Source organism: Trematomus bernacchii, unplaced genomic scaffold, assembly GCF_902827165.1.
Source record: "Trematomus bernacchii unplaced genomic scaffold, fTreBer1.1, whole genome shotgun sequence".
Lineage (NCBI taxonomy): Eukaryota > Metazoa > Chordata > Actinopteri > Perciformes > Nototheniidae > Trematomus > Trematomus bernacchii.
In genome coordinates this window covers 11868568-11894601 of record NW_022987582.1, presented here as the reverse complement: position 1 = coordinate 11894601, position 26034 = coordinate 11868568, and the positions used below count along the sequence as shown (strand labels likewise).

The window sequence follows — 26034 nt, the reverse complement described above, 5'->3', positions numbered from 1 at the left end:
CTGAACTGCACTGATTTATTGAAGCACGCAGCATTGGATGTCCTCTAGCCAGGGAACACTCAACAAAGGTAACCTTTGGCTCCATTTGATAAAACACTACATGCAGGTTTAACCCTTAACTTTTTCCTCCACCTTGAGTTGAGAAAAAGATAACACAAAATAGACCGTGTTAGTTGAAACACTGAGTGTGATATCTCATTTTCAATATATCAGGTGCACACGGTCACACTAACATGATTGAATTTGTTTTATTTGACACAGACCTTTGTTACAGTGATAGACATCTGTTTGGGTTGATGTTGTGGCATGTCAAGTATTGGTTTGTTGTACGTAGTGGTATGCCAGCAGTTGTAACCGCCGCATAGTTTGAGGAGAAGCCTCTGCTTGCCTTGACTACCTGAGCTGGGAAGGCTGCAGGAATGCATTCCTTTACATTTTCATTGGATTTGCCTTGGCTCAGCCAAGAGAGAAAATACCAGGAGGTATGCTCAGCCGTCACGTGTGTCACTCTGCATTCCTTTGTATTCATGTACAAGACACGCTTAAACCAGCCGGCTTCAAATATACAGTTCTCCCTAAAAATGTAAAATACATATTTGCTATTTATCGAACTGAATTGTTTCGGTTTTAGTTACAGAGAGTGTCGAACTACACCCCCCTTCCCAAGGAAACGTGCATCTAGTCAAGAGGGTCATCATTACTTGTTGTGTGTGTAGTTCAGTAGAAAGATATAGTTTATAGTTCCTTTATGAAACTGCTCACAACAAGGTCTGTTGACTATCTTGAGTAACTAGGTCTGAAAAAAGACATTGCTTTTGAGTTTTTCAAATGTTTATTGACACTTTGAGCACCACAAGCCAAGTGCAATCTCGTTTTATTATATACGAGGAGGCAAACATCTCGATCTCTCTACAACTCACACCAAAACATGTAGATTTAGTCCCTATAAGTGTAATTTGGCAGAGAAACAGCAAGGGGTTTTGATTGAAGTCCTTAGTTATTCAATACAAAGTAAGGTTTTCCACCCTGCTTAAGAAATGTGTGTGCAACTGTAAACTATATCCGTGTTGTGCAGGTGATACACTGAGGTTAGTCAACTTCCGTCGTCACAAACTAACACACTTCCTCCCTTATCACACTTCCCCTCCTGTCTGCGCCTGTTCTTGGCAGACAGGTTGAGTCACATGCATTACCTGCTTCACTATCAACAGCCCTTCTACAGCAACGCAAGAGATTTGTCAGAGTTCTCCAAGGCGTGGTGCTGCCAGTCAACTCCAAGTGCTACCCCGTCATCCGTGGTGTCATTCCCTGCCTGCAGTGTGTTCTCACAGTGATCACAGCAGATGGTGGAGCTGAATATTTTTGAGAGGTTGTAGCTTGGATTATTGGATAGGAAACCCCAGGTGGCTGTGGGTTGTGTCATCTCTATTGAGGAGTATTGAGATTAAGCCTCAGTCCTGGGGCTATATCACTAGAACGCCCCAGGGATTGACAGGAGGTGCCCATGCATAACAAAGCAAAACAAATATAATTAACCAAGCAAATATCTATACACAGCTTTGGACCCATGGGAGTATTGTTTTTCCAGTAATTTTCTTTCAGAGCCATATGTGCTTGTTCAAGAGAGAAGTCCCACAGCGGTCCTCTCAAAAATGTAGAGAAGTTGTGAAGAATAACAGCTGAATATTTGTCTGTACACCAACCCCTCCTCCTCCTGCAAAACAACATCTGAGTATGTGCGCAAGAATGACATGGGAAGCATAACTAACTCATGTTATGAGAGAGGAAGCTACAGTTAGATAGCAGCAGCCCTGGTTGTTCAGACGGGCAGCTGGAGCCCACAGGCAAACAGACCTTCACGGCTGAACGGTCACTGAGCTGACAAAACTCTGACTTCTCTTCTAGCCTGGTCCCAAATATGACTGTCCTCACTTATTTACATTGTTGACTTCAAACCAGACTGGCATTGTTATCTAAGAGTTTTCACGATTGTGTCATAATAGCAGTGATGATGTAAATGCAGGGCTTGATCTGTCGGTGATTAGACAAATATTTCTGAGATGACTCAATTGAAAAAGTCCTTAACAATCTGCAGATACCTTTAGTACCACAGCTGTTTTTGTCTTTCCTGTTTAGTTGTTTTTGTCACTTTCCTGCCTGTTGGTACAAACATCCCCTTCTAAGAAAAATGTTGACGCATCAAAAGTCACCAGCCGTTAGCGAAGTCCCTCTCTCTTAAGTTACTGATGCTTGGCCTGAAAAGCTTTCTGTTCTCTGTTCTTAAAACCAGAATTCTGAGGGACAAAAGAATGGTGGACAGACAAAGGCTTCTCATTTCCAGGCAGATAATGACAACAGTCTCAGATGTATGCACTAGCTATACCCTATTAATCTACCCTTGGTTGAAAAGTCTGTCAATGGCTAACTTTTGGCGCGTTTCCACTACAGCGCGGAGCACGGTTTAAGAGGGCTGTGACGTCAGCGGCCCGTTTTTGGTTGCGTTTCCACTTGGCCTAGTACCGGCCGGCGGGTCCTAATTCACAGTTTTTCTGGCCTCATAAAATCGTGGGTCTAGGGCCAGAGACAACGAGGCTGAGTCGGGCTGAGTATGCTAAACTAGAGAGTGAATCGCTGGCAAGGGGGCTACAACTACAACAAGATGGACATATTTGACCGTAATTTAATTGTAATACACGTTTCAAAATGATGCCGAAGTAACAACATACTGATACCGGTTAGTAAAAACCATGAATTAATGCTTTGACAAGTCTGCAGACAGACGGCAGGCGAAAAACCTTTTAAAATGCGTGTTTTCTAAATGGAGATTGGCTAAGCTAACGCAGTATATGCTCCGACCGTCCACACTCACAACAACGGCCTATACAGACATAAATAAAGCAGCGACTGTATTCACCATGACACAGGCAGTCTGTGGTTTGTACTTGTTTAACTTTTGTCTAGTTTCTGAACATATATGAGGAGCTGTGAGCTCTGAGTGCTAACAGCTAACGGCTGTGTTGTTTTTCTGGGGTTCTCATTGAAGATGACGTCACGGCTCCGCCTACACTGCGTTACTATAGATACTACCCCAGTTCCTAAACTGTAATGGAAATGCGCCATAAAATGAGCCAGTCCTAACGAGGCCTAGCCATACCGAGCGAGGCCGTGTAGTGGAAATGCGCCATGGTAATGGTTTCATTTGACAAAAAAGGGACTCTAATATACATTTGATAGCTGCAGAAATAATACTTTGCTAGAAGACTGGTAAAGTTAATCACGTTTAAACAGGCTTCAATTGCATGCAGATAATCAATCAATTTTGAGAGCGGTGAGAATTGGCCAAATCAAATCTTCTTCCCTCTTTCATCTGAAAATTATTACATTTTGTATTACTCTATAAAAACAGATATCTGTGTATGAATGAAGAGAATAGACGTACAATACTGTGGTATGCATTGTCTCTATTCTAATTCCATTGTCAAGTCTCAAGTGTCTAATTGCACTGTACCCAATGACCGGCACTCGAAAGAGGGAATCTAGGCCCATTAAAAGAAAAAACCTGGAATATTGTCCAATTGCCCATGAGGTTATATTGTCATCTGACTGATAGCAGATGGGTTCAATGATTATTTTCCTGGCACTGCAATTCATGTTAAATATAGAAGACAAAGGAGAAAAGATACAGCATTGTTCTTGAATTACAGGGTACTGTTAGATACTCTTAGCTTTAGAATGTTTATAAGGTCAAATGTAAGGCCACGTTTAGACCAATAGCAACTCTGCTTCAAAAACGCAGCCCTCTCATTCATCTGAATGGTTGTCTCATGCAGCAAGGATGCCAACATATTGGGGAACCAGCAAAACAAAGCAAGGTGGTCAGGAAACATGTTTAATTTAATCTGGCTGCAACATGGATGTTGGCCATCACATGTGTAATTCCTGGAGGATTACTTTGTACGTAAACGCTGTATTTCTGGTGTTAATCTAGGCGTCGTCTCAACCCAAGACAAATAAATTGCCACTGTGACAACGTGAACACAAATTGGTGTATGTCTTTAAACACAATGCTAACAATAGCAAGGTGGATAAATACACCATTCAATGAATTCCTTACACTTTTGCTTTTGTGTTTTTGCTTCTGGAAAGGCTAGTAAAAGACACTACAAACTCTTTACATCTATCACTCTTACCCTTTCACCTTTACCTCGATCAAGGCAGGCCTATTCTGGCAACATCCCAGAAGGAAGTCAAAGAAAGAGAAAGGAAGAGAGGCTTCCTGCAGCGAGCACTCATCACTGCTAGAGCTGATGTCTTCCCTCAGGGACAGATGTTGACCTTTGACCTCAAATCTCTTGTCCAGAGGAGAGTACTTTCCCTGTTAGGCAGCGTGTTACTCTATCACTATTTCTCATCTCATCACTCTCTCTTGTGCCCCCCTCGATTCCAATCCACTCTCACACACTCGCACACATGCTCTGTATTTATTACGTAATTGACTCTCAGTAGAGTGCAACACGGTGCAGTCACTGAGGGCAGCCCGAGGGTTAAAGACAAGTTGTTGCATTGTGCGAACAAGAGAAAACTTAAAGCGAAACAAAGGAATCAGACATCGACAAACAGAGGCACATTTGTTCCAGCCAATTACACTTTTAGTGGTAGACTGAGAAATGGTTTTGTCAGCATGTTGTGCAGTGTAATGCCAGGCAGGCTTCTTAGCAAATCAAATATGCATGCCGTGGTTACAGTGAAGTACATCTATTGTGTGTTAAGTGCTTCATTGACCAGTGTTGGGAGGGCTATAATGTAAATCCATTCAAATACAATTTGTTTTTTACAAAAAAAATGACAAGTAAGACAAATTAACTTTCATGCTGAAACCTTTTGTTGCTTGAAAGAAAAAAAAACATTACTAATTTTCAGAAGAGGTCTACCCAATAGAACATAACTTACTATGATTTATGGGCTGGGAGACAATTAGTTTTTGATGCTATTGCAGGCTCTGCTTGCACATTGAACCACCAATCACAACATTTTTCTAACAACCAAAGCTAGCCCTGCTAGTCGATAATTGCTACATCCAATAAGCGAAGAACAGGATAAAAAATACATTAAAACAAAAATTGGTTGCGATAAGAAACACAGCCACACTAGTACAGTATAGAAAAGATTAGGGCTATGTAAAGGATGATGCTGAACATAAACAAAAACAAAAATATATATCACAATATGAGTTTTTGCCAACATCAAGCAGCAAAAGTGTATTGATCTACTGGAAGTTATTCTTTTAATTTGTAATAGTTGCCTGCTAATAATTCCACATTTTACCAAACGCTCCCTAATTACTTACTTTAGTTCAATATACTAGTTTTGATGCTTTCTTTTGTGGGAAAGTAGTTCTTGAATGTGTTTACTGTTGCTTATGACACTTTGATGTACTAACAAGCTAAACACAAAGAAACACAGCACATTGTTCACTCGGCTGCTTACATCCATCTTCTCTGTGAGTCATAGTCCTATAAAAGTCTATTTTATGCTCTGCGATCCTTGCTTTGAGGAAGAATCCTTCAGACAGCGTGTTCCCGGTGGTGTGAAATCCATTTGTTGTTTTTGCTGTAATTGTTTCTCCAAAAATGAAAGCAAAAATGCACTTACTGCAGGTTGACAAAGCAAGCCTCATTGTGGAGAAAGATATTGTGTCCAATGCTGATTGCTCCCAAGGGTTTTATTGCCGTGCTTGTCATTGTTTCTCTTTTTTTATCAGCAGTTGCACAGGACAGGAAGATTTATGTTGCAAAAAGGTAATATCCCTTTCATATTCACAGACTTACAGTCAGTGAAATAAACAGCAACTCTATCCCCACTAAGAAAATTGTCATTTTTATCAGTTACTAAAATGATACTAACCAAATTGTTGGCAGGTATGATTCAGTTTGTACTGCAAACAAATATTTCGTAGGAGGTTTGTTTAAATGCCAAGTTCCTTTAAACTAATGAGCTCCTTTTGTTATCTGCGTTAAAGCCATGTAAAACATCAGCTGCTAACGAGGATGTAATAGCCTCAGGTGATGGACAGATCCGACACATAATTGCTCATATGTGCTGCAGACTCTGCTAAGTGGTAATGGTTTATTCCAGGTGCTGGCCTATCATAAGAGCTTTTTCCATCCTAATGGTATATTTAAAAGGCAAACAGAAATGTTTTCAACAGATGCACTCAGAACACCTGGCAATTAACAGCGACTTATACGGGTTAATTTGTGTAGGAGTGATAACATTTTCTCACTGCACGTTTCCACCGCCTTCCTATCGCTGTAAATTACAGGGCGATGTGTGAGGAAAAAGTAAAGGCCAGGCAAACAAGTGTGTTTGCAAAAAGTACTGCTGCCGAGTTCTAATTGCAGCCTTGTATCAGCCCCCTCCTCCTCTCTGCAATTCACACTCTATTATGCAACAGTCTTTTGCAAGTCCTCGCAGGATCTGATTGTGTAACATGGAGAGCGAAACTGGCTGCAAGGCCTCACGTTCGGTCGCACAGAATCCTGGTGGCGTCTCCCCACGTGCCAACAAAGTGGATATCGGCTTTTACGCTCAACTGAACGCACATCAACCGGCACTATAAGTGTTTAATTTTGTTTAATCAAAGGGGAGTTTCTGCTTACTTGTGTAGCTACTTGGTTATGCTCTCTCTGACTGTTATGGATCAGCCACCAGCACAATCCAATAAGATTCAACACATTCACAAAAGCAGTTTAAAAGGAAGTTGGGAGTTTTTCAGTCCCAAACTTAGTCTCCATCTATCTCATTCTACAGCGCTAATGTATTTCAAAGGTGAATGGGAATGATTTGCCGGATGTGGTTTATGAAGACAATCTAAAGTTAGCCCTGCCTGCTGAACTAAACTATAGTTTCATTGCGATAACGATCCTATACTTAGTTTTTTTAAAGAGGTCCTATTATTCTTATTTTCAGGTTTATGTTTTGTATTTGTGCTTCTGCTGTGACTTGTTTTTATTGTTATCATACTACCTGTGCTGCAGCACCTCTTTTCACCCTCTGTCTGAAACCAGAGCATAGTCTTCTCTGATTGGTTGGTTAGCTCGCTGGCTCTGTTGTGATTGGTAAATCCCTTGGAGATGTCCCGCCCCTTAGCCTATGACGTACAATGTGTTGGAGTGCTAGCCAATAGATGTGTGAGTGTATACATATCGATGTCACTATGTTACAGAAGTAAACAAAGTCCAATGGAGGCATTTCAGGCAGGAGGGAGTGTGTTGGAGAGAAACTTCCTCTGGAGGGAACTTTGGGATTTTAGCCAGCGCAGACCATTTACATGCACACAAACATATAACATATAACATATAACACACTTATGGGAAAGGGAAAACCCCCAAAAGTATAATAGGGCCTCTTTGTGGAAAATCCCATTTACCGCAATTGCCAACGTATAGAAAAGTAGCTCAAAATGGTGTCACTAATCTCATGGCTGGATTTATGATGGAAGTCCAGTGGAGAATAAAGTTGTGTTCAGATGTCTGTTGTTTATGTATTTATTTGAACAAGGACCATGCATACAGACACATTAATCTCAGAAAAGAGATGAGATGATTTATGCCAGATTTGAGATAATAGCTCATTAGTGGAATGCTGTGCAACAGCAGTCGAATAACTTCAGCCTACTTTTTCTTACAGCATTCCACTATAGTTCTTCAAATCTTTAATCATCTTCAACTTCTTCTTCTTTTTCTTATTTCACCAAATAGTTTGGCTCTCAATAACTTCAGCCTACTTTCAGCTACAGAAACCATTCAATATCAAAAATATTCAGCCTTTTCAGCACATGATGAGAAACGTTCACATTTTTCAAAATATTTTATACTTTTTGAAATATTCAGCTTTTTAAACTCTTTTTTTAACATGTAACTCCATTGAGTTACATGTTAAAAAAAGAGTTTAAAAAGCTGAATTTGAATTTGAAGGAGGAACCTTCAAATCTTCTTTTACCTACACCGTGCGCCAAATGCTACTCCTTCCACATACTTTCAACTAGAGACTTCATTCCAACTTTAAAATGATCACAAGACATTCAGCTATTAAAATTGTATTCAGATTCTTTATATCTTTTACACTTTTTGAGATATTTAACTTAGTTTGGAGCTTGGTAAAGAGATTTTAACATTAGTGTGTATTGCGCAGCTCGTTAAGGCTAGAGTGCGTGATGTCACTCCTAGGGTGTTTCTCAATCGCGAGTAAAGCTGCTTCAGAGCCACTATTTCAAGCATACTACGTCATCGAGTGCCGCCGAAGTACTGTTCCAATCTCCAGCATACTTGGAAATCTACCGAGCCCAGCGTACTCCGTTTGGAGAAATATCGAGGCTGCACATGAGTAGACTCCGCGGTCTTAAAATCCCCACAATGCTTTGCGCACGGACCAATTTCCCCAAATCTGTGGCGGAAGATGTAAGGCGGGGCCTCTCATATGACGCACACCTGCACACTTGCTAGCGTGTTCCACACTTCGTTTTCCGAATGCCAGGAAGTATTCTTGACTCGCTTCTGAAGCAAGATGCTCGGCAGACATGTGCTACCAAGCAAGCGTACTCGCGATTGAGAAACACCCCTAGAGTGGAGGAGAGCTTGAAATTCGCCTTCATTTTTATTTTTAAACCTGCCATAATTCCCAAAGCCCTACACTCCTTGGACATCATTTTTCATGAAAAACTTAGGAAAACCTCTCCTACGTTGAAAAATAAAAAAAGAATTAAGCAAAAAAATTAAACAAAATGCCTCTTGAGGGCATGAAGTGACAAAAACGTTCAACATGTCTCCATTAAAGGTAGGGTAGGTAATTCACTTCAGAAACACTTTTTGTTATATTCCATGGAATGCTCTTAACATCCCGATAGCAATGAATACATTAAATGCTTTGACAATAAATACATAAAAAAATGTCATCTGTGGAAGCCGTAATACTGTAAAAAGCACGACCAATTATTTTAGCCGGCCCGGCTAAAATAACTGGATGGCCTACCTGCCTGTCAGCCTTCCATCTCGTGCACAAACTTATCTCGTGCCCTCATTGGTCATGTGCGCGTTTGTGTGTGTTGGAGGAGGGGCTCTGTAAGGAAGTCTGAAGGAAGGGGCAGATTTTCTTCAGCTGCGTACTTTCAAATTCTAGCGCATTTGAGCTGGTTTCTCCATTCTTACTTACCTTTAAGGCCCATTGTAAATTCAGCCTGATCTTTCGTCAGAGCAGCAGCTGCACAACTTTAGTAAATCTGCCAAAAATGCCACATTTTTTAACCGAAAGTACACAAACAGCAGACTCAGACGCTCGTCAGGGTCCTGACATGCTGCAGGCGTTGACATTTTACCGATATCAGCTACCGTTTTTAAACTATAGTTAGAAATGTAAGAGGTTTATCTCTCATTCAGATCAATGGAAAGGCTCTCCTTTCACTGCACATCTCCATGGTAACCTTTGATATCTGCACACAGGTGTTTGATAACCTCGTCACCATGGTAACCTTTGATCTCTGGGCTTACACACACAGGTGTTTGATAACGTCGTCACCTCAAACACAAACACACAGACTGTCTCAGCCTAATATTTTCTGTCTGATGGAGACTTCATACTGACTTCAACATGTTCCACATATTTTATACATTATTGGTGACGTTTGGTTTTTAGTTCAAACATTTGCAGTTAACATTCTGCTGCTTTTCAAAGCGTTTTTTACTTTCTTTTCTCTTCTTAATACACATTCATTCACTACTACTTACATTTAATATCTAACTCCGTCAGCCTACTTTCAGCTACAGAAACCATTCAACTATTACATTATTCAGCTATTTCAGGACATTGAGGCTATACATGTGTTGTTTATACCTTTTTTAAACCTTTTCTTTAAAATATTAAGCTTCTTCACTATTTTTCCTACTCTTCCAGTTTAACATTTCACCTTCAAGTTTTCAACAAAGTCATTGCAATGCATTTGAGCTGTAACAATTTTGATTTAAATCATTTAACTTTTCTGCATTTCTCCGCTAAGTTCAGCAACACACTTACTTGGTTTTTGTAGCTAAAAGCAGCTACAGAGACCATTCAGCTAATAACATATTCAGCTTTTTCTGCATTTTCAGCTAAATTCAGCAACAAATGCACACAGTTTACAGCATTCGCATGCATTTTCAGCAGGAAATGCATTTTCTAGTTTCCATCTGCACTCCTTAGGCAAACATTGCATAATCTCTATCAGTCAATCCTATTCTTTCCTTTAACATTTTACCACTTGTAGTAAATTTGATTTATTAATACTATTCACTTTTGTCACTTGGAGATTTCATAGTTTTTGTTTTGCTGTTTAAGTACTTAACTGCTGTGGTAATAGCCACTGTCTGACGCACAGCTTGTGAATCGTGAAGCGTTTACATTTTTAGGTGAATGACGACTGAATGGATGCTAATGTTGCTCTGTGTCTGCTGAATGCGTAATCAGGCAACTGATACAACATGTCAGCTTTATACTGTGATCTACAGGTAGCTCTTGTATTGCAAGTAGCTAGACAAATTGCCTAGGGTTGTTAAATGTCCCTCATTAATGAACTTATTTTCAGATATAGCTCCTCCTCTCCTTTGAGATATATCAGGGCCGTAATGAGAATGATTTTCAAAGGACAAACTCTTTTGTGCAAGTGTTTTCCAGTCCCTAGGAGAATATCTAATTGCTTAAGGTGCTCTTTTAGTTTCTTTTTTTTGTTGCAAATTCTGTTCCTTTGGGTGCAGAGCTTTTTACCTCGAGTTATATTATCGTGATAAAACATCTTGAACTCAAGCTGATTAGAAGATTCTAATTGCATTCCTCCCTGAGAGCAATAATAAAACTGCTGCTAATGGTAAACACTGCTCCCCTGGGCACCTTGTTCAGAGGACAATGGATGTATTGCACTTCTCAAGGCTTTATATGAATTAGATAATAAGATGTGTATGATTGCTGACTTGGCTGGATGTTTTGTTTTTGGATCGTTATTGCTCAAAGGTTGTATTAACATATATTTAAATCTTTGGACTGATTGACCTGAGAATAGGGAATGTTTTGAATAATAATGCTAAATTAAGCCACTTTTAAACATTGTGTTGGCATTGGTAGAGTTTCCTTCATTGTTGGCTGTGCAGTCGGCCAAAATGTTAGCAGGCTTTGCCAACATCAGTTTGGACCATCAATGGACCCTCTAATGAACACATCAGCAACATTTTTTAAAGCACAAAATGTAGCCTAAAAAATGTTGTGTTTGTCTTGTTATAACATTGGAAAAGTCCAGAAAAGGAATTATTCAAATTCCCAAGGGTTATGGAAGCCTTTTTTGAGGGTTACGACATTTTTCTTAAAGCCAAAAATACATGCGTTGAGAATTTGAAAGTACAGAAGAAAGGTCCTTCAGAGGAAATACGTTTTTATCTTTGAGTGATGGGGGCTGGCTAAGGTTTTTTTATTCAAACCATATTCAGCACTGCTGTATGATAAACACTGTTTACACATTGTCTCACTCACACCTCAAATAGTCGAGTGAATGGCAGTTCTCATTTGCTTCAGATCAAATGTTTCATTTCTCGTGTCTTTATGAGTATGACAGTTTTTAGTTGTAGTTTGTGATCTTTGAGCTAGCATACCTCTCCTTATTGCACTGACATTTGTCACATGTGGAGCTCTGCCTTCTTCTCCTTTTCCCTTGAGGGGAATAAACCTTTCAGCACATGTTTGTTCTTTTCAGACACTTTGTAGTACACCTGTTGGCGTTTTTTTTTTAGTTATTGCTGCTGCACCTTATTTGACATTTACTGTTGTCAACAGCATTGAGACACATTGACACAGAACACACTGACATTCTATTTTGTGCCACTCACTTTTTGATGCTGCACAACAACCAAGGATATTGTGTTTTGAATCACTCTAATCATAAAAGCTGGTAACTGAGCAGCATTTTAAATAAAAAGCCGCACTGATATTGTTCTCTTTTGTTATGACCATTACACATTTAAGCCGATGGCATAGTAGCAGATAATGGAAAGGTTGCGAGATTAATTAAACATAATAAGTTATTAAAAAGGAGAGTCACATTCAAGGGGGATGACACTAATGACGTAGCAACTGATCCCTGGAAGGCTGTGCTTTTACACCAGTGTTTCATCACCACAGGACATCAGAATATTGAACTGAAAGGAAATTCAGTTGCATTTGCCCATTTTGTTGGATTTGTTTGGGCTCTTGGGAAAGGTTATAATCGAAATTCAGTGCAAACCAAGCTACTGGACCAATGCAGCTCCAAAAGGAGAGTCTGTTTTTTATAGACTCTGTTTGACCCTGTGATTAGCAGCCAACTAGTGGGCTCCAAGTTATAGAGCAATATTGTAGGAAAAGCAAAAGACAAGGGGATGTATGGCATGCCACTCAATCAACACCTAAAGTGCCATTTCCTGCAGTATAGAGACGTTACTCATACCCACCCTTATAAAGCTTAATACTTCAAAACATACAGTATAATAGTGTTTCCCACAGGATTTAGTTGGAACATCTAGGTTGGTACGGGGGCAAACACTATTTGAAAAAAATGTGTGTACATTTTGAGGTTAATACTTAAATCGAGAGAACAAAATTAAAATGCCAAATGCATGAACAATGTTGCACTCTGGTAAACAAGTTTATATTACTGCATATGAAATGGCAAGTTATAATATTTTTGACCAAAACCAACTCAAATGTTTAAAAAAATGGCTTGACGTTAAAAAAGTGGGAATGCATTGAACACCTGTTTGCCCTCCCAAGTCTCATACTAGAGGTGCAACTGCTACATTGCTCAGGATGTCCACGACCACTTCGTGTTATCGCCTGTCGCCTGGCAGTTTAATAATGCGAATAATTAGTTGTCTCTTCTGACACCAGAGTGACCCGTTTTTTGGTGCGCGCTACAGCCCGATCCATAGTTTTCACACCAGCCCAAACACAGCGTGCTACACTTGTGGACAAACCAGTGTTTTTATAGCTGCGTGTGTGTGATGATGATGATGATACGAGGTAGCCCGCCTTGCTTTGGACAAGGACGAGAGCATCATCTTCAGATAAATATGCTGTTTACGGTCTCCTGCTGGTGTAAACTCATTTCTCTCTGTTTTTCTTCCAGTCTCTGTCAGCAGCATGGGCCAGCATCTAGGAAAGAGAGAGGCTCCCACCGACAGCAAGGTAAGAGTCTTGTTTCGTGCCTGTGGAATAACAATATCTTGAAAATGTATTCAGGCTTTTTTGCCAAATGTGATCAAAGCAATGAAGCATGTGTTGGATTATTTTCTCCAACGGCACCTGTGTGAACACTGGCCTTTATCAGCAGGACTTTGGACTCTGTTAAGTCATTCTGATTTATCCCCTTCAGCTTTGCAGTGCACAAGTCTATCTGTTATTCCTCAGGATGTGGATTTATCTCTATGATTGATGCATAGAATGTGTTTTTATCTTTATAAGTGATTTGTGAGCTGCCTAGTTTTTCTATAATGGCACTGCCACAGCCAACCCCTCATAATCATATCTCAAATGTAGTGAGACGCAGTGATATGAATAATGCACCATCTCGTTGCTTCATATGCAGATTTTTGTTGCAAAGAGTAGTGGAGAGATGAGGTGGAGATGACTTTGCACATTTTGAGTTGATGTTCATTTATATCCTTTAATAACCTATGCAGTACTTTGACTTTAAAGCAGTGGTTCTCAAATGGTGGGTCGCGACCCAAAAGTTGAAAACTTCTGTCACGATCATCTTCTCAATAAAATATCTTTGCTGATGTTTTTTTCGAGTCTTCTGGCCAATCAGAATCAAGACTGTTGCCAGTAGTCCCCACGGAGAATAACTTTGCGGTAGAACTCTTCTTTATACATCCATGGGTACAACTTCAGATAAAAATGAACTCATAATTAAATATGACCCCCGGTTTGATGATTGACAGGTCACAGAACAATGGGAGCTATCTACCCTACCCACAATTTAAAGTAATTCACACAGACTATCTCCTCTTTACTCTTCTCGCTGCAAGATGTCAGAACAAAGTGAAAAACAAACAATGGCATAAAATATTATTAATATGTCGGGTAGTAATAGATTTATTTATTTTTTTCTCAGAGTGTACCAGAATGCGTAGTTTGTTAGTATTTCTAAAAATCTCCTGGGGGACAATCCCCCCAGACCCCCCTGCTGGGGTTGGGTTTTCAGCATGTGTGCCTTTTTATATAGTTCAGCTTTGATTCCATCATCTCATTAAACCTTGTTTAAAAGCATACTTTAGTTCTGTGAAGGGATATAAGGGATATATGCACTGTACTTCACTTTTATTAATATTGTATGCTCAAAAGCGTATATATTACAGCACGATTTTTTGTTGAATAGATTTGAGTGCTTCAAAATGTTGGGTCGCGAAATATTAAACTTAGTTTTCTTTTCTAAAAATTTAAATTTTTCATCCTCATGTAGAATGCTATTATGAAACACACATTTGGTTGTTTATAGCATAAAGAACATCTGATTTAATGTGAGGTAGGGAAATAATCATTTGAGTATAAGTATGTTTATATAAATATGTAATTTACAACAGCTGTAAGATGCTTGAAAAGCTTGAAAATGCACCTTGAAAATGCTTGAAAAGTGCTTGAATTTGACTTTGGAAAAGGTGTAAGAACCCTGAATATTGTATGCTCAAAAGCGTATATATTACAGCACAATTTTTTGTTGAATAGATTTGAGTGCTTCAAAATGTTGGGTCGCGATGTATTGACCAAGTAAAAAGTGGGTCCCGAGGCCTGACCAACCACTGCTTTAAAGGATAGTTCGGATGTTTGGAGGTGGGGTTGTAGGTTCACTGTAAAAAATGTCTCACTGGTTTATGGAAACAGCTGTGGTTGCCATAACAATTCTGTAAAAAATACAATACAAATGTAAATTAATTTACAGGACAACATGTACATGTTACAAGTGTATGCTTCATTAAACATAATTTCATTGCTTTACCTTTTCTTGATCCATCTATAAGTTGGATTTTTCTAACAGGAAACTCTTTTTGCTCTCTTCAAACACAACAGACTTCATTGACAAAATCACACATTTTACCTTATTTTTACCAAAATACAAATGGACTGTTTAATGGACTGTATTTATTTAGCGCTTCATCCAGTCTTTATGACGCTTCAGTTTACATTTAAAAGTCATCATTCACACCTCATTCATACAGAGTATTGTGCCCCTTGCTCAAAGAACAGCTAACATGCACACACATTCAACTTGGGGTTAAGTATCTTACCCACGGATGCATCGACATGTTGACTGCATCGAACCCTCAACTTTCAATTGAAAGAAAACCAAACTAACTCACAGCCGCAATCGCGCCAATACAAGGTGCTCGTCTGCTTAAATCTTTAGATCCTTTGTGATATGTGTCTTTGGTAAATCCAAACTAACCTTATTTTTGAATACTCAGCCTTTTCAAAATACTTCTGCGTAGATGGGATTGCTGGGAAACTCTTTCAGAGGTATTCTTTTGCACACTGCTTTCTAGACAGTCATGTATTCTGTGTCCCACTCTTAATAGAGCCTTATTGCCATGGCCATATCCAAAGCATGATGGCTCTTGTATTGCCCTATAATAACCCCCTGGAAACCATGAGCCCTCATTTTAACAACGATGCGAAAGAGAACCTGTTTGAACCGGAGAAAGTAAATAGATGATTGTGGCCATCAAGGCTGACACTAAAACCTCTCCAGGTACACATCTCATTTAACCATTAGCTTTGGCTCGGTGATCATCGGGACTCTGTTTGGCAACGTTCACAAAGTTCAGCTGTCTGACATTGATAATTGACCATCCATATAGCAGCACCCTATCATTATCCCCACAGCATCAACAATGTCACCCTCAGAGTCCATTTAGAAATAACTGGATTTTCTATTCAAGCAGAACTGATAGGTGTGAAATGTTGTACGACTCCGTTCTGTCAACAAGTTGGCAGGAGTGATAATTATAATTGTAAAACATCTGCATGGATCAGTGGGTTAGGTCGACATAATAGTTCTTTTAAATCAGCGCTATAGTATAATCGCAAAATATGAAAGAAGCTTGAATGTTCTAGCAACTAATTAAGTGCAATTTTAGCCTTTTTCTTTTCTAACAAAGTTGTTGAGCACCTCCCAATGATTATTTCTAATTGGTGGCGCTATGCTGGGTTACCACATGATGAAAAATGTCCACCTCTAATAGGCTGTAATTAAATATAGCATATATGTTTGACAGATTTTCTATTTTTGGTCTCGTCTTTTTACTCTTTTCAGTACTGTGAGTGCAGAAATTACCGGCCAGATGCTGTTCTCATACAGTATGCCAAGTGTGGAAGAGGATCAGCATTAAACTGGGACAGTAATGTAATTTAATGAATACAAGTTATTAACCTTGGCTTTTGCTTAAGTCCCTTTTTGTCACAGCTTTTTTTAAATGACATCACATGTAATGACTTTGGGGCTGGGATGAGATTTGAAGAGGTTGCGTGGGCCCGACGTAAGTAAGTAGGTGTTGAAAGATTAGTAGCATTTGGTTTCCATGGGCAGCAGTGTAAAGACCTGAGGTCTGCCATTGTTTTTGGCTTACCGCCTAATACCTGGCTGGTGCCTGTAATGGGCGGAGTGAGACCGAACCAGCAGGGAAGGCCAATGTCTCAACCCACAGATGATTTGTTTCCTTAGCTGCTAAGCACACTCTAGAGAGAGAAGAAGCAGGAGCAAGAGAGGGGGATTACATTTGCAAGTGAAGCTGTCAAAGAGAGGTGTTAGGGCAGCATGTTGCACCAAAGCCATTACTCCATTGTTGTTGTTTTTTGGGTTGTATGTCTTCGAACACCGCAGGCGCTATATTGTGCATTAATCCTAAATCCATTTAATTTTTCGAACTGTTGTCCATGTCATGAACTCTTTCAAAACAGATCTATTACGCAATGAGAAAACAATGTGATTCTGTCGTAACAATGTGAGCTTTTGCGCTGCAAAAACAAAAGCATCAACCAATCAAGTTGTGCAAAAAGGATATTTCAAAATGTAAATTATGAAGATTATGACAACAACATTAAAGAGGACATATTATGCTCATTTTCAGGACCATAATTGTAATCTGTACTTCCACTGTGACATGTTAACATGCTCTAATGTTCAAAAGGTGCTTTATTTTTCACATACTGCCTGTGCTGCAGCATCTCTTTTCACCCTCTGTGATTGGCCAACCGCTAAGAGATGTCCTGCCCCTTAGGCAATCACATGCAATTGGTTGAAGCACTAGCCAATAGAAGCTTGAATGTTACATAGCGATGTCACTATGTTGCACAAGTAAACAAAGGAGTCCAGTAGAGGTGTTTCAGACAGGGGGGGTGTGGGAGACTATCTACATGCACAAAACCTATAACACACTACAGGAAAGGGAAAACCTCAAAAAGCATGATAGGGCCCCTTTAAAGAGGAACCGTTGTCTAAAAAAAGGCAGCAAACTTTATTACACCTCTAAATCATTCAGATCTATTCCTTCCTTACTTTCTTTCACAATAAAAGCATCAAAGAATCTCAAAGTTCGTAAAAGACACATGAAAAACAAACACTATGAGGATAATAACATTAAAATAGTAGTCTCCGTAGTCGGGACAAATAACAATAAATCCCCTTTTTTATTTTCCTTTCACAATAAGAGCCTTAGACACGTCCCTGGTGTGTTGTGGCCTTTTTGTATATCTGTCTATCTCCATAAATTGTTTGCCTCCCTTGCTTAAGGCACGATAATCATGACATCAAAGTCAATTTCTGACAAAAGAGCCAGTTGTCATAGCGACATTTAAGCAGGCACAGAGTGTAACAGAGTAACGCTGGTTGTGTTAAGATGCTGTTGTCTGGCAGTTGGGAACAGCACTAGTTAAAGCAATAGCAATGGTGTAGCAAGAGCCAGAAAGAGTAACTTTTTCTTTTTAAAAGCTTAGTAAAATCCACAACCTGCATTGCATTCGGGTGTTTTCAGGTTATTGACAGTTGAGAAACTTTGATCCATGTGTTTGGTGTGATAGATTTCACTTTGATTATTCAGTATCACTAGAAAATATTATGGCGGGAAATGTGCATCTACAAATATGAGGTCTTGACACCATCTGGTGATGTTCACTGTGGATGTCTGGGATATGTGAAACATTTATTTTTCTTACTTTAGCTGCGGAGTAAATATCTTATCATGAGGAACCTATACTGTTCACATAATAAGGTGGAAGAATGGAAAGGTATTAGGTTGCATGCTATTTATCTTACACAATACAGAAATAACCTGTTGAAGAAAAGTTAGGTAAGGTGCATTGAGTAAAAGGTGGGTGCCACCCAAGGAAAAGATACTTCCAGTCTGCATTACATACTCAAATGCATTAAGAAATAACTGATGGGAGGGAACAATATCTCAACTGTAAGATCAGACTGTTATTCCTTTGGCTTTGGACATAAACATAAAGGAAGAAACACACACTGTTTATTCCACTTCTCACACTTGTATTCCCTCAAACTCCTTTACATACCAAGGATTGACAACTACTGTGTTGTCCTTACCATCGCAGTAAGAACTGAAGGAACAGGTGTTTTTACTTGTTCTGGGTAACAGTATTTAAGCACTTGATTGTCTTTCCAGCTCTTGCTATGGAAAACATTTTAAATCATTATTTTGCATTGAATAAGGGCCACGTGTACTCGAGTGTGAATTGGTTTAGAAACTGGATTATCCTACCCTTTATGGCTACACTGGAAAAGAAAACCAAACATACTGAATATATGGAGAGGGAAATCAATGACTACTGCAATAAACTGCAGCAGACCAATTAAAATCTATTGAAAAGGGGTTCTATATTTGAAACACTAAGTAATTGTGCCTTTCAGTAAAGAGGGTTGATGATGTTACCCCTTCTTTGTGCCTGGCCGTGTTACATTCCAATTACTGAAATACTGAATTGACAACCAGAAGTCTCCAGATGAGGGAGCTTGTGGCTCATCAGGATGGTTGTACCCAATTAGAGCTCTCTGTGTTGTGACAGGCCCAGCAGTCTTGTCCTTGTCTTTTCTGTTCCTCTGTGTGAGATCAGCCCACATCGGAATTACAACGACAATTCTCCCACCTCAAGTCTTATCTGTTCCACCCACAGTCTGATCTGTTTCAACCACCAAAGTAAAACTGGGATACATTTTAGGGTGAAAGGGTTGTATTATCCTCAAGTTAAGATGACAGATGTCCTCTTATTGATCATGCTTGTACTATAAAGACGTTGTTTTACTTGTGTACTATTGTTGTGTGGCACTGTACCTTTTATTTGAGTTACAGTATATTTGCTTCATAATATGAATATTGTTTTTCAGTTTTCTTGTTCTCAATGAAAAGGTATCCCTTAAATAACACGTTTTTTCTTTTTTCTTTTTTGTCAGTGACTGTAAAACCAAGACTTGCCAAATCTTAGCAAAACAACGTTGTATACCATGTGGTACATTGTGTAGACTCTGATACTTTGCATATGAAAGGTGTTTCGCAGTGAAGACTATGTAAGGCAGTTTCACATAGCGTTTCTTTGCAGAATCTCCCCTACAGTGGGGGGCTACTATCTTCAGTTGAAAACTAAATAGAGAAAATCAATTGGTACCAAAAGCCAGTTTTGATAAGAGTCCAGCCCAACTGTGTAATGTCAATAAAGCATTGTTGTCCTAAAGAAGTTTGGCCCTCATCAGGAACATTTAAATACTGCTGAATTTCATTAAAGTCTATATCCGACCTTCTGAAGGTAGAGCCACACTGTCGAGAGCCGCCCTGCGCTTTTTTTTTATCTAAGTGAAAAGGTCAGATGATTAATCTCCAAGGTGTGAACAGGATGAAACTCTGAAGGACAAAGCTATCACAGAGGCCCAGATGAGAAAAGGTTTCTTTGAAAGTCTCAAATCAGCCCAGACCTGGAAGGTGTTGAAATGGCTGCACTCTCCTTCCCCTCTCACTACTGGATTGAATGAGAGTGGTCCTTTGAACCGCATACGGTTCCCTACTGCTGAACCAAGATCATATATCACGCTATCTCAGTGAGCTTTTTGAAAATGCTACCAGCAGCCAACTTTTTTATGTTCCATGTGGCTCATTTTAAAACCAGAATCTTAACTAACTACTAACTACTACTACTACTACTACTACTACTACTACTACTACTACCATAGTTAAGATTCTGATTGTCTTATCCAAATGTCAAGGGGTTCCAAAATATGCATTTGATGGCCTACATGCATCATATTGAAGAAGGACTCAATTCAAGTGAGATTATTATCTACCAGTTATTAGAAGAACTGCATCTTTAGATACTTAGACACTGGTTTCAACTTTTTATTGTGGGGGTTGTTGACAGGTGTAAGAGCTCTACACCCCCTTATTGGCCGGGGAGGAATGGGTAAATAGTGCTCAGCTAAAAGGTGAAGGCTAACAGGAAGCCACTTGGAAGACATAGGTAAATGGAATAAAAGCTTTAACCTAATTGAGCTCTTTTCCTGATCTCCTTTATATGCCCCAGGGTCAGGTGATGCTTCACTTTCTCCTATACACAAACTCCACTTAACAAGACCTTCTGTATTTTTAATGAGACACTAGTGGTGAGTAGGTGTCAGGTCAGGCTGACAGCAGCTGCCCACGACCAGCTTTAATCCTCTGCATAGGTCCACTGCCCACATATTCTTTTTCTTCCACTTTTCTCCCAACACCCCATGTGTGAGGGCCAGATAAGATCACTTGAGATATAACTTTGATAATTCCAAAAGGAAATTATTTTTGCCAGACAAATAATACAACAACTTGACAATAAAAAAACACAAATGCTGAGGTTATATCCTGGATTGCACCGGTTCGTTATCTTGATGAATTCCTTTGCATCTGCTAATAAAATTATTGATTTAACTTACATCTCAATCTTTTAAGTTACTTGATACATTTTGTCTTATTGCTTGTTCTTTATAGTGCTTGTAAGTTTAATTCTTAAAGATTTTAGAGCCCATACTGCTCATTATCAAATGTAGGTATTTAAAATGTACTTAAAGGTGGGGTAGGTAATTTTGGAGAAACCAGCTCGAGATCGCTAGAATTTGAAAATACACAGCCGGAAAAAATCTGCCACTTCCTTACAGAGCCCCTCCTCCAACACACACGAACGCGCACATGACCAATGAGGGCACGAGATAAGTCTGTGCACAGATGGAAGGCTGACAGGCAGGTAGGCCATCCGTGCTTTTTACAGTATTACGGCTTCCACAGATGACATTTTTTTATGGATTTTTCATTGCTATCGGGATGTTAAGAGCATTCCATGGAATATAACAAAAAGTGTATCTCGAGCCGGTTTCTCAAACTTACCGACCCCACCTTTAACTTTGCAAATATCTCTTTGTATCGTTAGGTTTTCATGACTGAATAACAACCAATCAAAATACACATTGATGTATTATTTATTGAGAGTTTCACATAAAAAAGCATATTTTCAGCTTGATCAAGACAAATTGTATTCACACATTTTGACATCAAAACAGTGAAAAGACTTCAGAGAAAACAAGAAATACAGTACATCTGAAAGGAAATGAGTAAAAGGTTGGCAGAAAAGTGTGTACCTAAAGGACGCCAACAGTCAAGACAAAATGGTTTTCTGGGTCTTTTATAAACCTCTAGAGTTCTCCTAAATGTAACATCATATTTCAGTCACATATGAATATGTATGTACAGTATTAGTAGGAATCATGGTATGAGGACAGTGCCCACTTGATACGATAACCAACAGCCTTTATCTACAGTAGAACTACTTATGCAGATTCATCATCAAGCTCTTTGAAGGCAGGACTTTGTTTGAATGTAATTAAATCCATTATGGAGCCTTCTCATGAAATCTGTATCTCTTCATCCCAAAACAAGTTTATATAATTAGTTTGTACATAATTTAGCAGACAAATGAAACATAAAAATGCAAGGCTGTTTGCTGACATTTACGTGATTTGCATCGGTGAGTGTTTGCTCACCGCACTCATCCACCTCCAGCTCACAGGACTGTGGTACAGTTGCTCATGCAATGGTGATGGTTGGCAGTGCATGGGGCCAAGAGTTTTTGAACGCCTGTGTTGATTTCCCATGTTGGCAAGCCTACTCGGAAGTGCAAGCTGGGGATATGAGTGCACATTGTCATCAGGGAGGAGGAGGGAATCGGTAAGAGGATTTATAATATGCGAGGATTAGCGAACGCAGTTATTCAGTTCTCTTGGAGACACAAAATAGTAACAAGAAACTTTACTTGTTGTGAATAGCAATATAAAAATAAATGAACATGACTAAGCCTTTTTTTTAGATTAATTTGTCGCCCCCAATGACTCAAAAGTACCCGTTCAGTGGGTATAGTCATTGAGCTTGCATAATCTTAACCTTATACTCAAACATCCCGAATCAGACGAGATGTCAGGCAGCTGAGTACTTTGATATATCTGGAAAGCCTAATAACAAACATTAAATGGTAACATTTAGTCTTTATATTGCCTTAATGTAAGCTTCTCTGAGGTAATGTAGACGTAGAGCTGCAGTAATTCATCTTTTAATTGACAGACAGAAACACTGTGAGCTTTTGTTTGTATAATTGATTAATCGCCGAGTAGTTTTAAATGGAAGAATCTGGGTTTTGGGCTGACAAAACAAAACATTTAAAAACATTGCCTTGGACTTTGAGAAACTGGGATTGAAATATTTCACAAGTTTTTACATTTGTTGATCTCAAATAATTGGTAAATGTAATGACAAAGAAATAAATACGAGTTGTTAGTTCCTGGTTTTCTATGGGTTGTCATTTTTGATTACCAGATTCTTTTGAAATAATAAATCAAATAAATCATAAAAATATGTTATAGTATTAGTTATATTATAGTTAATACGTCCATTGCTTTGTTTGAAAATATCTTTGTTTTTACATCTTTGATCATTAAAAGATCACCTTTAGGGCCAAATTGGAGATATTTTCAAACAAGGCAATGGTTTTAGGAACTATAATATAACTATTACTATAAAATATATTTTTATGTTTTATTTGATTCATTATTTCAACAAGATCTTAAATTCAGATAGCAAGTGTAGTTAAGCTAAAAGGAGGATTATATCAAGTATTTTGTTAGAATTGTTAAGGAGTCCGGCTTTGGCATTTTGAATAAACTTGAGTCTGGAAAGATCTGCTGTGTGTGACACCTGCTGGAAATAGTTATTTTTTTCGAAGCAATTATTGGGACTTTGAACAGATGTGATCACGATGCAAAACATTTTAATTGAATCACAGGCTTTGTATTAAGATCCGTATCAAATTGGTTTCTGAAGGAGAGATAACATGCTCTTATGCCAGCTTACACAAGGGACTTGTTTGTCACAGTATCACAGCTTTCCTCTGTAACCATTGCAACAGCTTCTCTGTACATACTCGCAGTAGCCTATTAACCTCAAGGATATAAGATGGCAGATTTAAATATGGATTTACTTGTTGATATTGATAAACTGCCTCATTTTAACACGGTGCATTTGAGACTTACAAAAGTACATTTCGAACAAATCTAAAATACTGTTGGACATCACGTATTATGTGCTCTTGGAAAACCCTCACCCTAAACTCCAGGAGATATTTAAGAAAATAACACAAACGGACATAAGCATAGAATTCAGAATTATAATATATTAAGATGAATCCTATAATCATAATATTATGGCAATTAAATGTTGAATGCTGAAAAGGTTTAGACCACAATGATCATCCATAAGTACAGTTAAATGTATGTATACAAAATGATCAATGATATATCACTTTTTGCATTTAATAACAAATGATTTTGTCTAACCCACTTGTTACAGACTGTTTCCTGCCTTATATCCAAAAGAAGATTAATGACATTTATATTTCTCTAGAATTGGCATCAAAGAGGGCGAACCTTAATATCTATGCCATTGTGCCACCCTAATTTGAATGATAAATGAATGAATCTGAGAATAATTCTGCTTTAATTATAAAGCCTAAAAGCCTTAATAGGTGTAGGCCTATCTATCCCTGTCATCCTCTTTCTCTGTCTCTCCTTCTGTTGGTCTCTGTCTTTGCTCTGTTGCCATGGCACCTCAGCGTCTCACCTCTTCAATCTGTTTTTGTGTTCCCATTAAAGGCTCCGTCACCTGAACCTGAAGCAGAGCTGACAACAACAGCAGTAGCAGCAGAAGTAGTAGCAGCAGCAGAAACAGTAGCAGCAGCAGAACCTGAACCTGAACCAGAACCAGAACCTCAACCTGAACCAGAACCTGAACCAGAACCACAAGATGAAGTCTTTGGTAAGAGGATCAAACACATCTTTCATTTCAATACATAACCCAACTCTCTACTCTTAGACCCTGTTTACACGGAAACAAAAACGAACAGAATTCGATATCAAAAAAGTCTTCCGTCCACACGCAATCGGGTCAATAAACGTGTCCGTTCACACGAGACCGCTCGACCCGCTGGAGACGCTGTAGTACATATGCCGGGCCTGTAAGTGGCGCTGTACTTCCGCCTCAAAATACACCAAAAGCAGCGAAGAAGACCTCCCGCGCATGGTTGCCATGGTTGCCTGGTTGCCCTTCTGTTTATTCTCCGCGGTGGATTTAGCAACATGTAGTTCATGTAGTTCTCCATGTCCACTTGTTGCTGATGGTTGTGGTAGAGGAGCTGTAGATTTGAAGCGGGGGTGAGCAGCAGAGGTGGGGAGAGGCAGGGCTCTGGCTGTTTCGGCGGCCTCTGTTTCTCGCGTGTGCTCCTGCTTTAAAAGGCAGGTGCACCGCACCCACTGCCACTAACTCTGAGCCTGGCTCCCGAGCAGGACGTTCAATCTCCCCAGTAGTCCACCAGCAGATGAAAAACACCCACCTCTCCGCCTCTTCCAAGGGACGAGGGAACCGTGCGGCAAAGTTTCCGCCAGTCAACATGTCCGTTAAAGTTGAAATCTTCCGGACAAAATTTGAAAAGTGCCGGTCAAAGGTCTTCTTTGTTATTTATTGAGCTTTAAAACGATAACGACTCTATATAATAATATAATCATAATACACGGAGCCTCTCTTTTCCTCCACTTCTCCTGACAGCCCGTCAGTATCCGTCTCATGCAGCTGGCTGATCCAGTAATGAGTGACCCGACAGTAAGGCTGTCCCGAATACCATTTTTCGGGCTCCGGATATTCGGTAGTAATCAGTGCGGGGGGGGTGCGTAGTAATCAGCAGCGAACCGCTTCAACACGTGTATTTCGGTTTATTCACGGCATTCATTTTGTTATTCTACAGTAGTGTTGTTTTATAGTTATTTGTTAATGTATATAACCCAATTTGTGTTCTTTGAAATTGAAAAGGATATTGCATTGTGTTTGTTACTTTCGTTGCAGTTGTATATGTCTTAAGTGTAATTTGGCTTGGCTTCCTATTTTGTATGGACATGCTTTTATTTTGAAGGAGGGTTAGCGCTGTTGACAGGAAGTTGTTGTTGCTATGGAAACAACGTGACGGAGATTAACGGAGAAAAAGTCATATCTACATATAAAGACGGAGAAAGTAAACGATAACGTTTATGGTTAAGTGTTAACACCCCCCAAAGAGGCACAAGCTCTTACGTTGATATTGGAGATTTCAATAAATTCAATTTGGCAGCTGCAGTGCAGCGCGGCTGCCAAAAAACCCAGAAAAAAACTGAATATCCGAATAACGAAATTGAAACCCGAATAGTACTCCAACGAACGAATATTCGGATATTCGGGTACAGCCCTACCCAACAGTAAGAATAAACATATATATAACTAGTTTAGGTAGTTTGAGAGGTAATTAACATAGCTAAGTGTGATGATCTAACTTGAAGTGTGTGTTTTGCTCCGCTCACCGCTCCATCACATCGGGCGGAGCTGCAGGTGA

At 39.3% G+C, this 26034-nt stretch overlaps 1 protein-coding gene across 1 annotated transcript in view; it reads left to right on the top strand.

Annotated features, from left to right (window-relative positions):
• The window catches only part of LOC117480175 (myelin basic protein-like), a 72109-nt gene that overhangs the window by 1390 nt on the left and 44685 nt on the right, over window positions 1–26034 (top strand). Inside the window, exons 2-3 of the mRNA XM_034127378.1 lie at window positions 13178–13236; window positions 24272–24434. Of these exons, the coding sequence (XP_033983269.1) occupies window positions 13192–13236; window positions 24272–24434 (208 nt within the window). The 5' untranslated portion in view covers window positions 13178–13191. The remainder of the gene's footprint in view (window positions 1–13177; window positions 13237–24271; window positions 24435–26034) is intronic.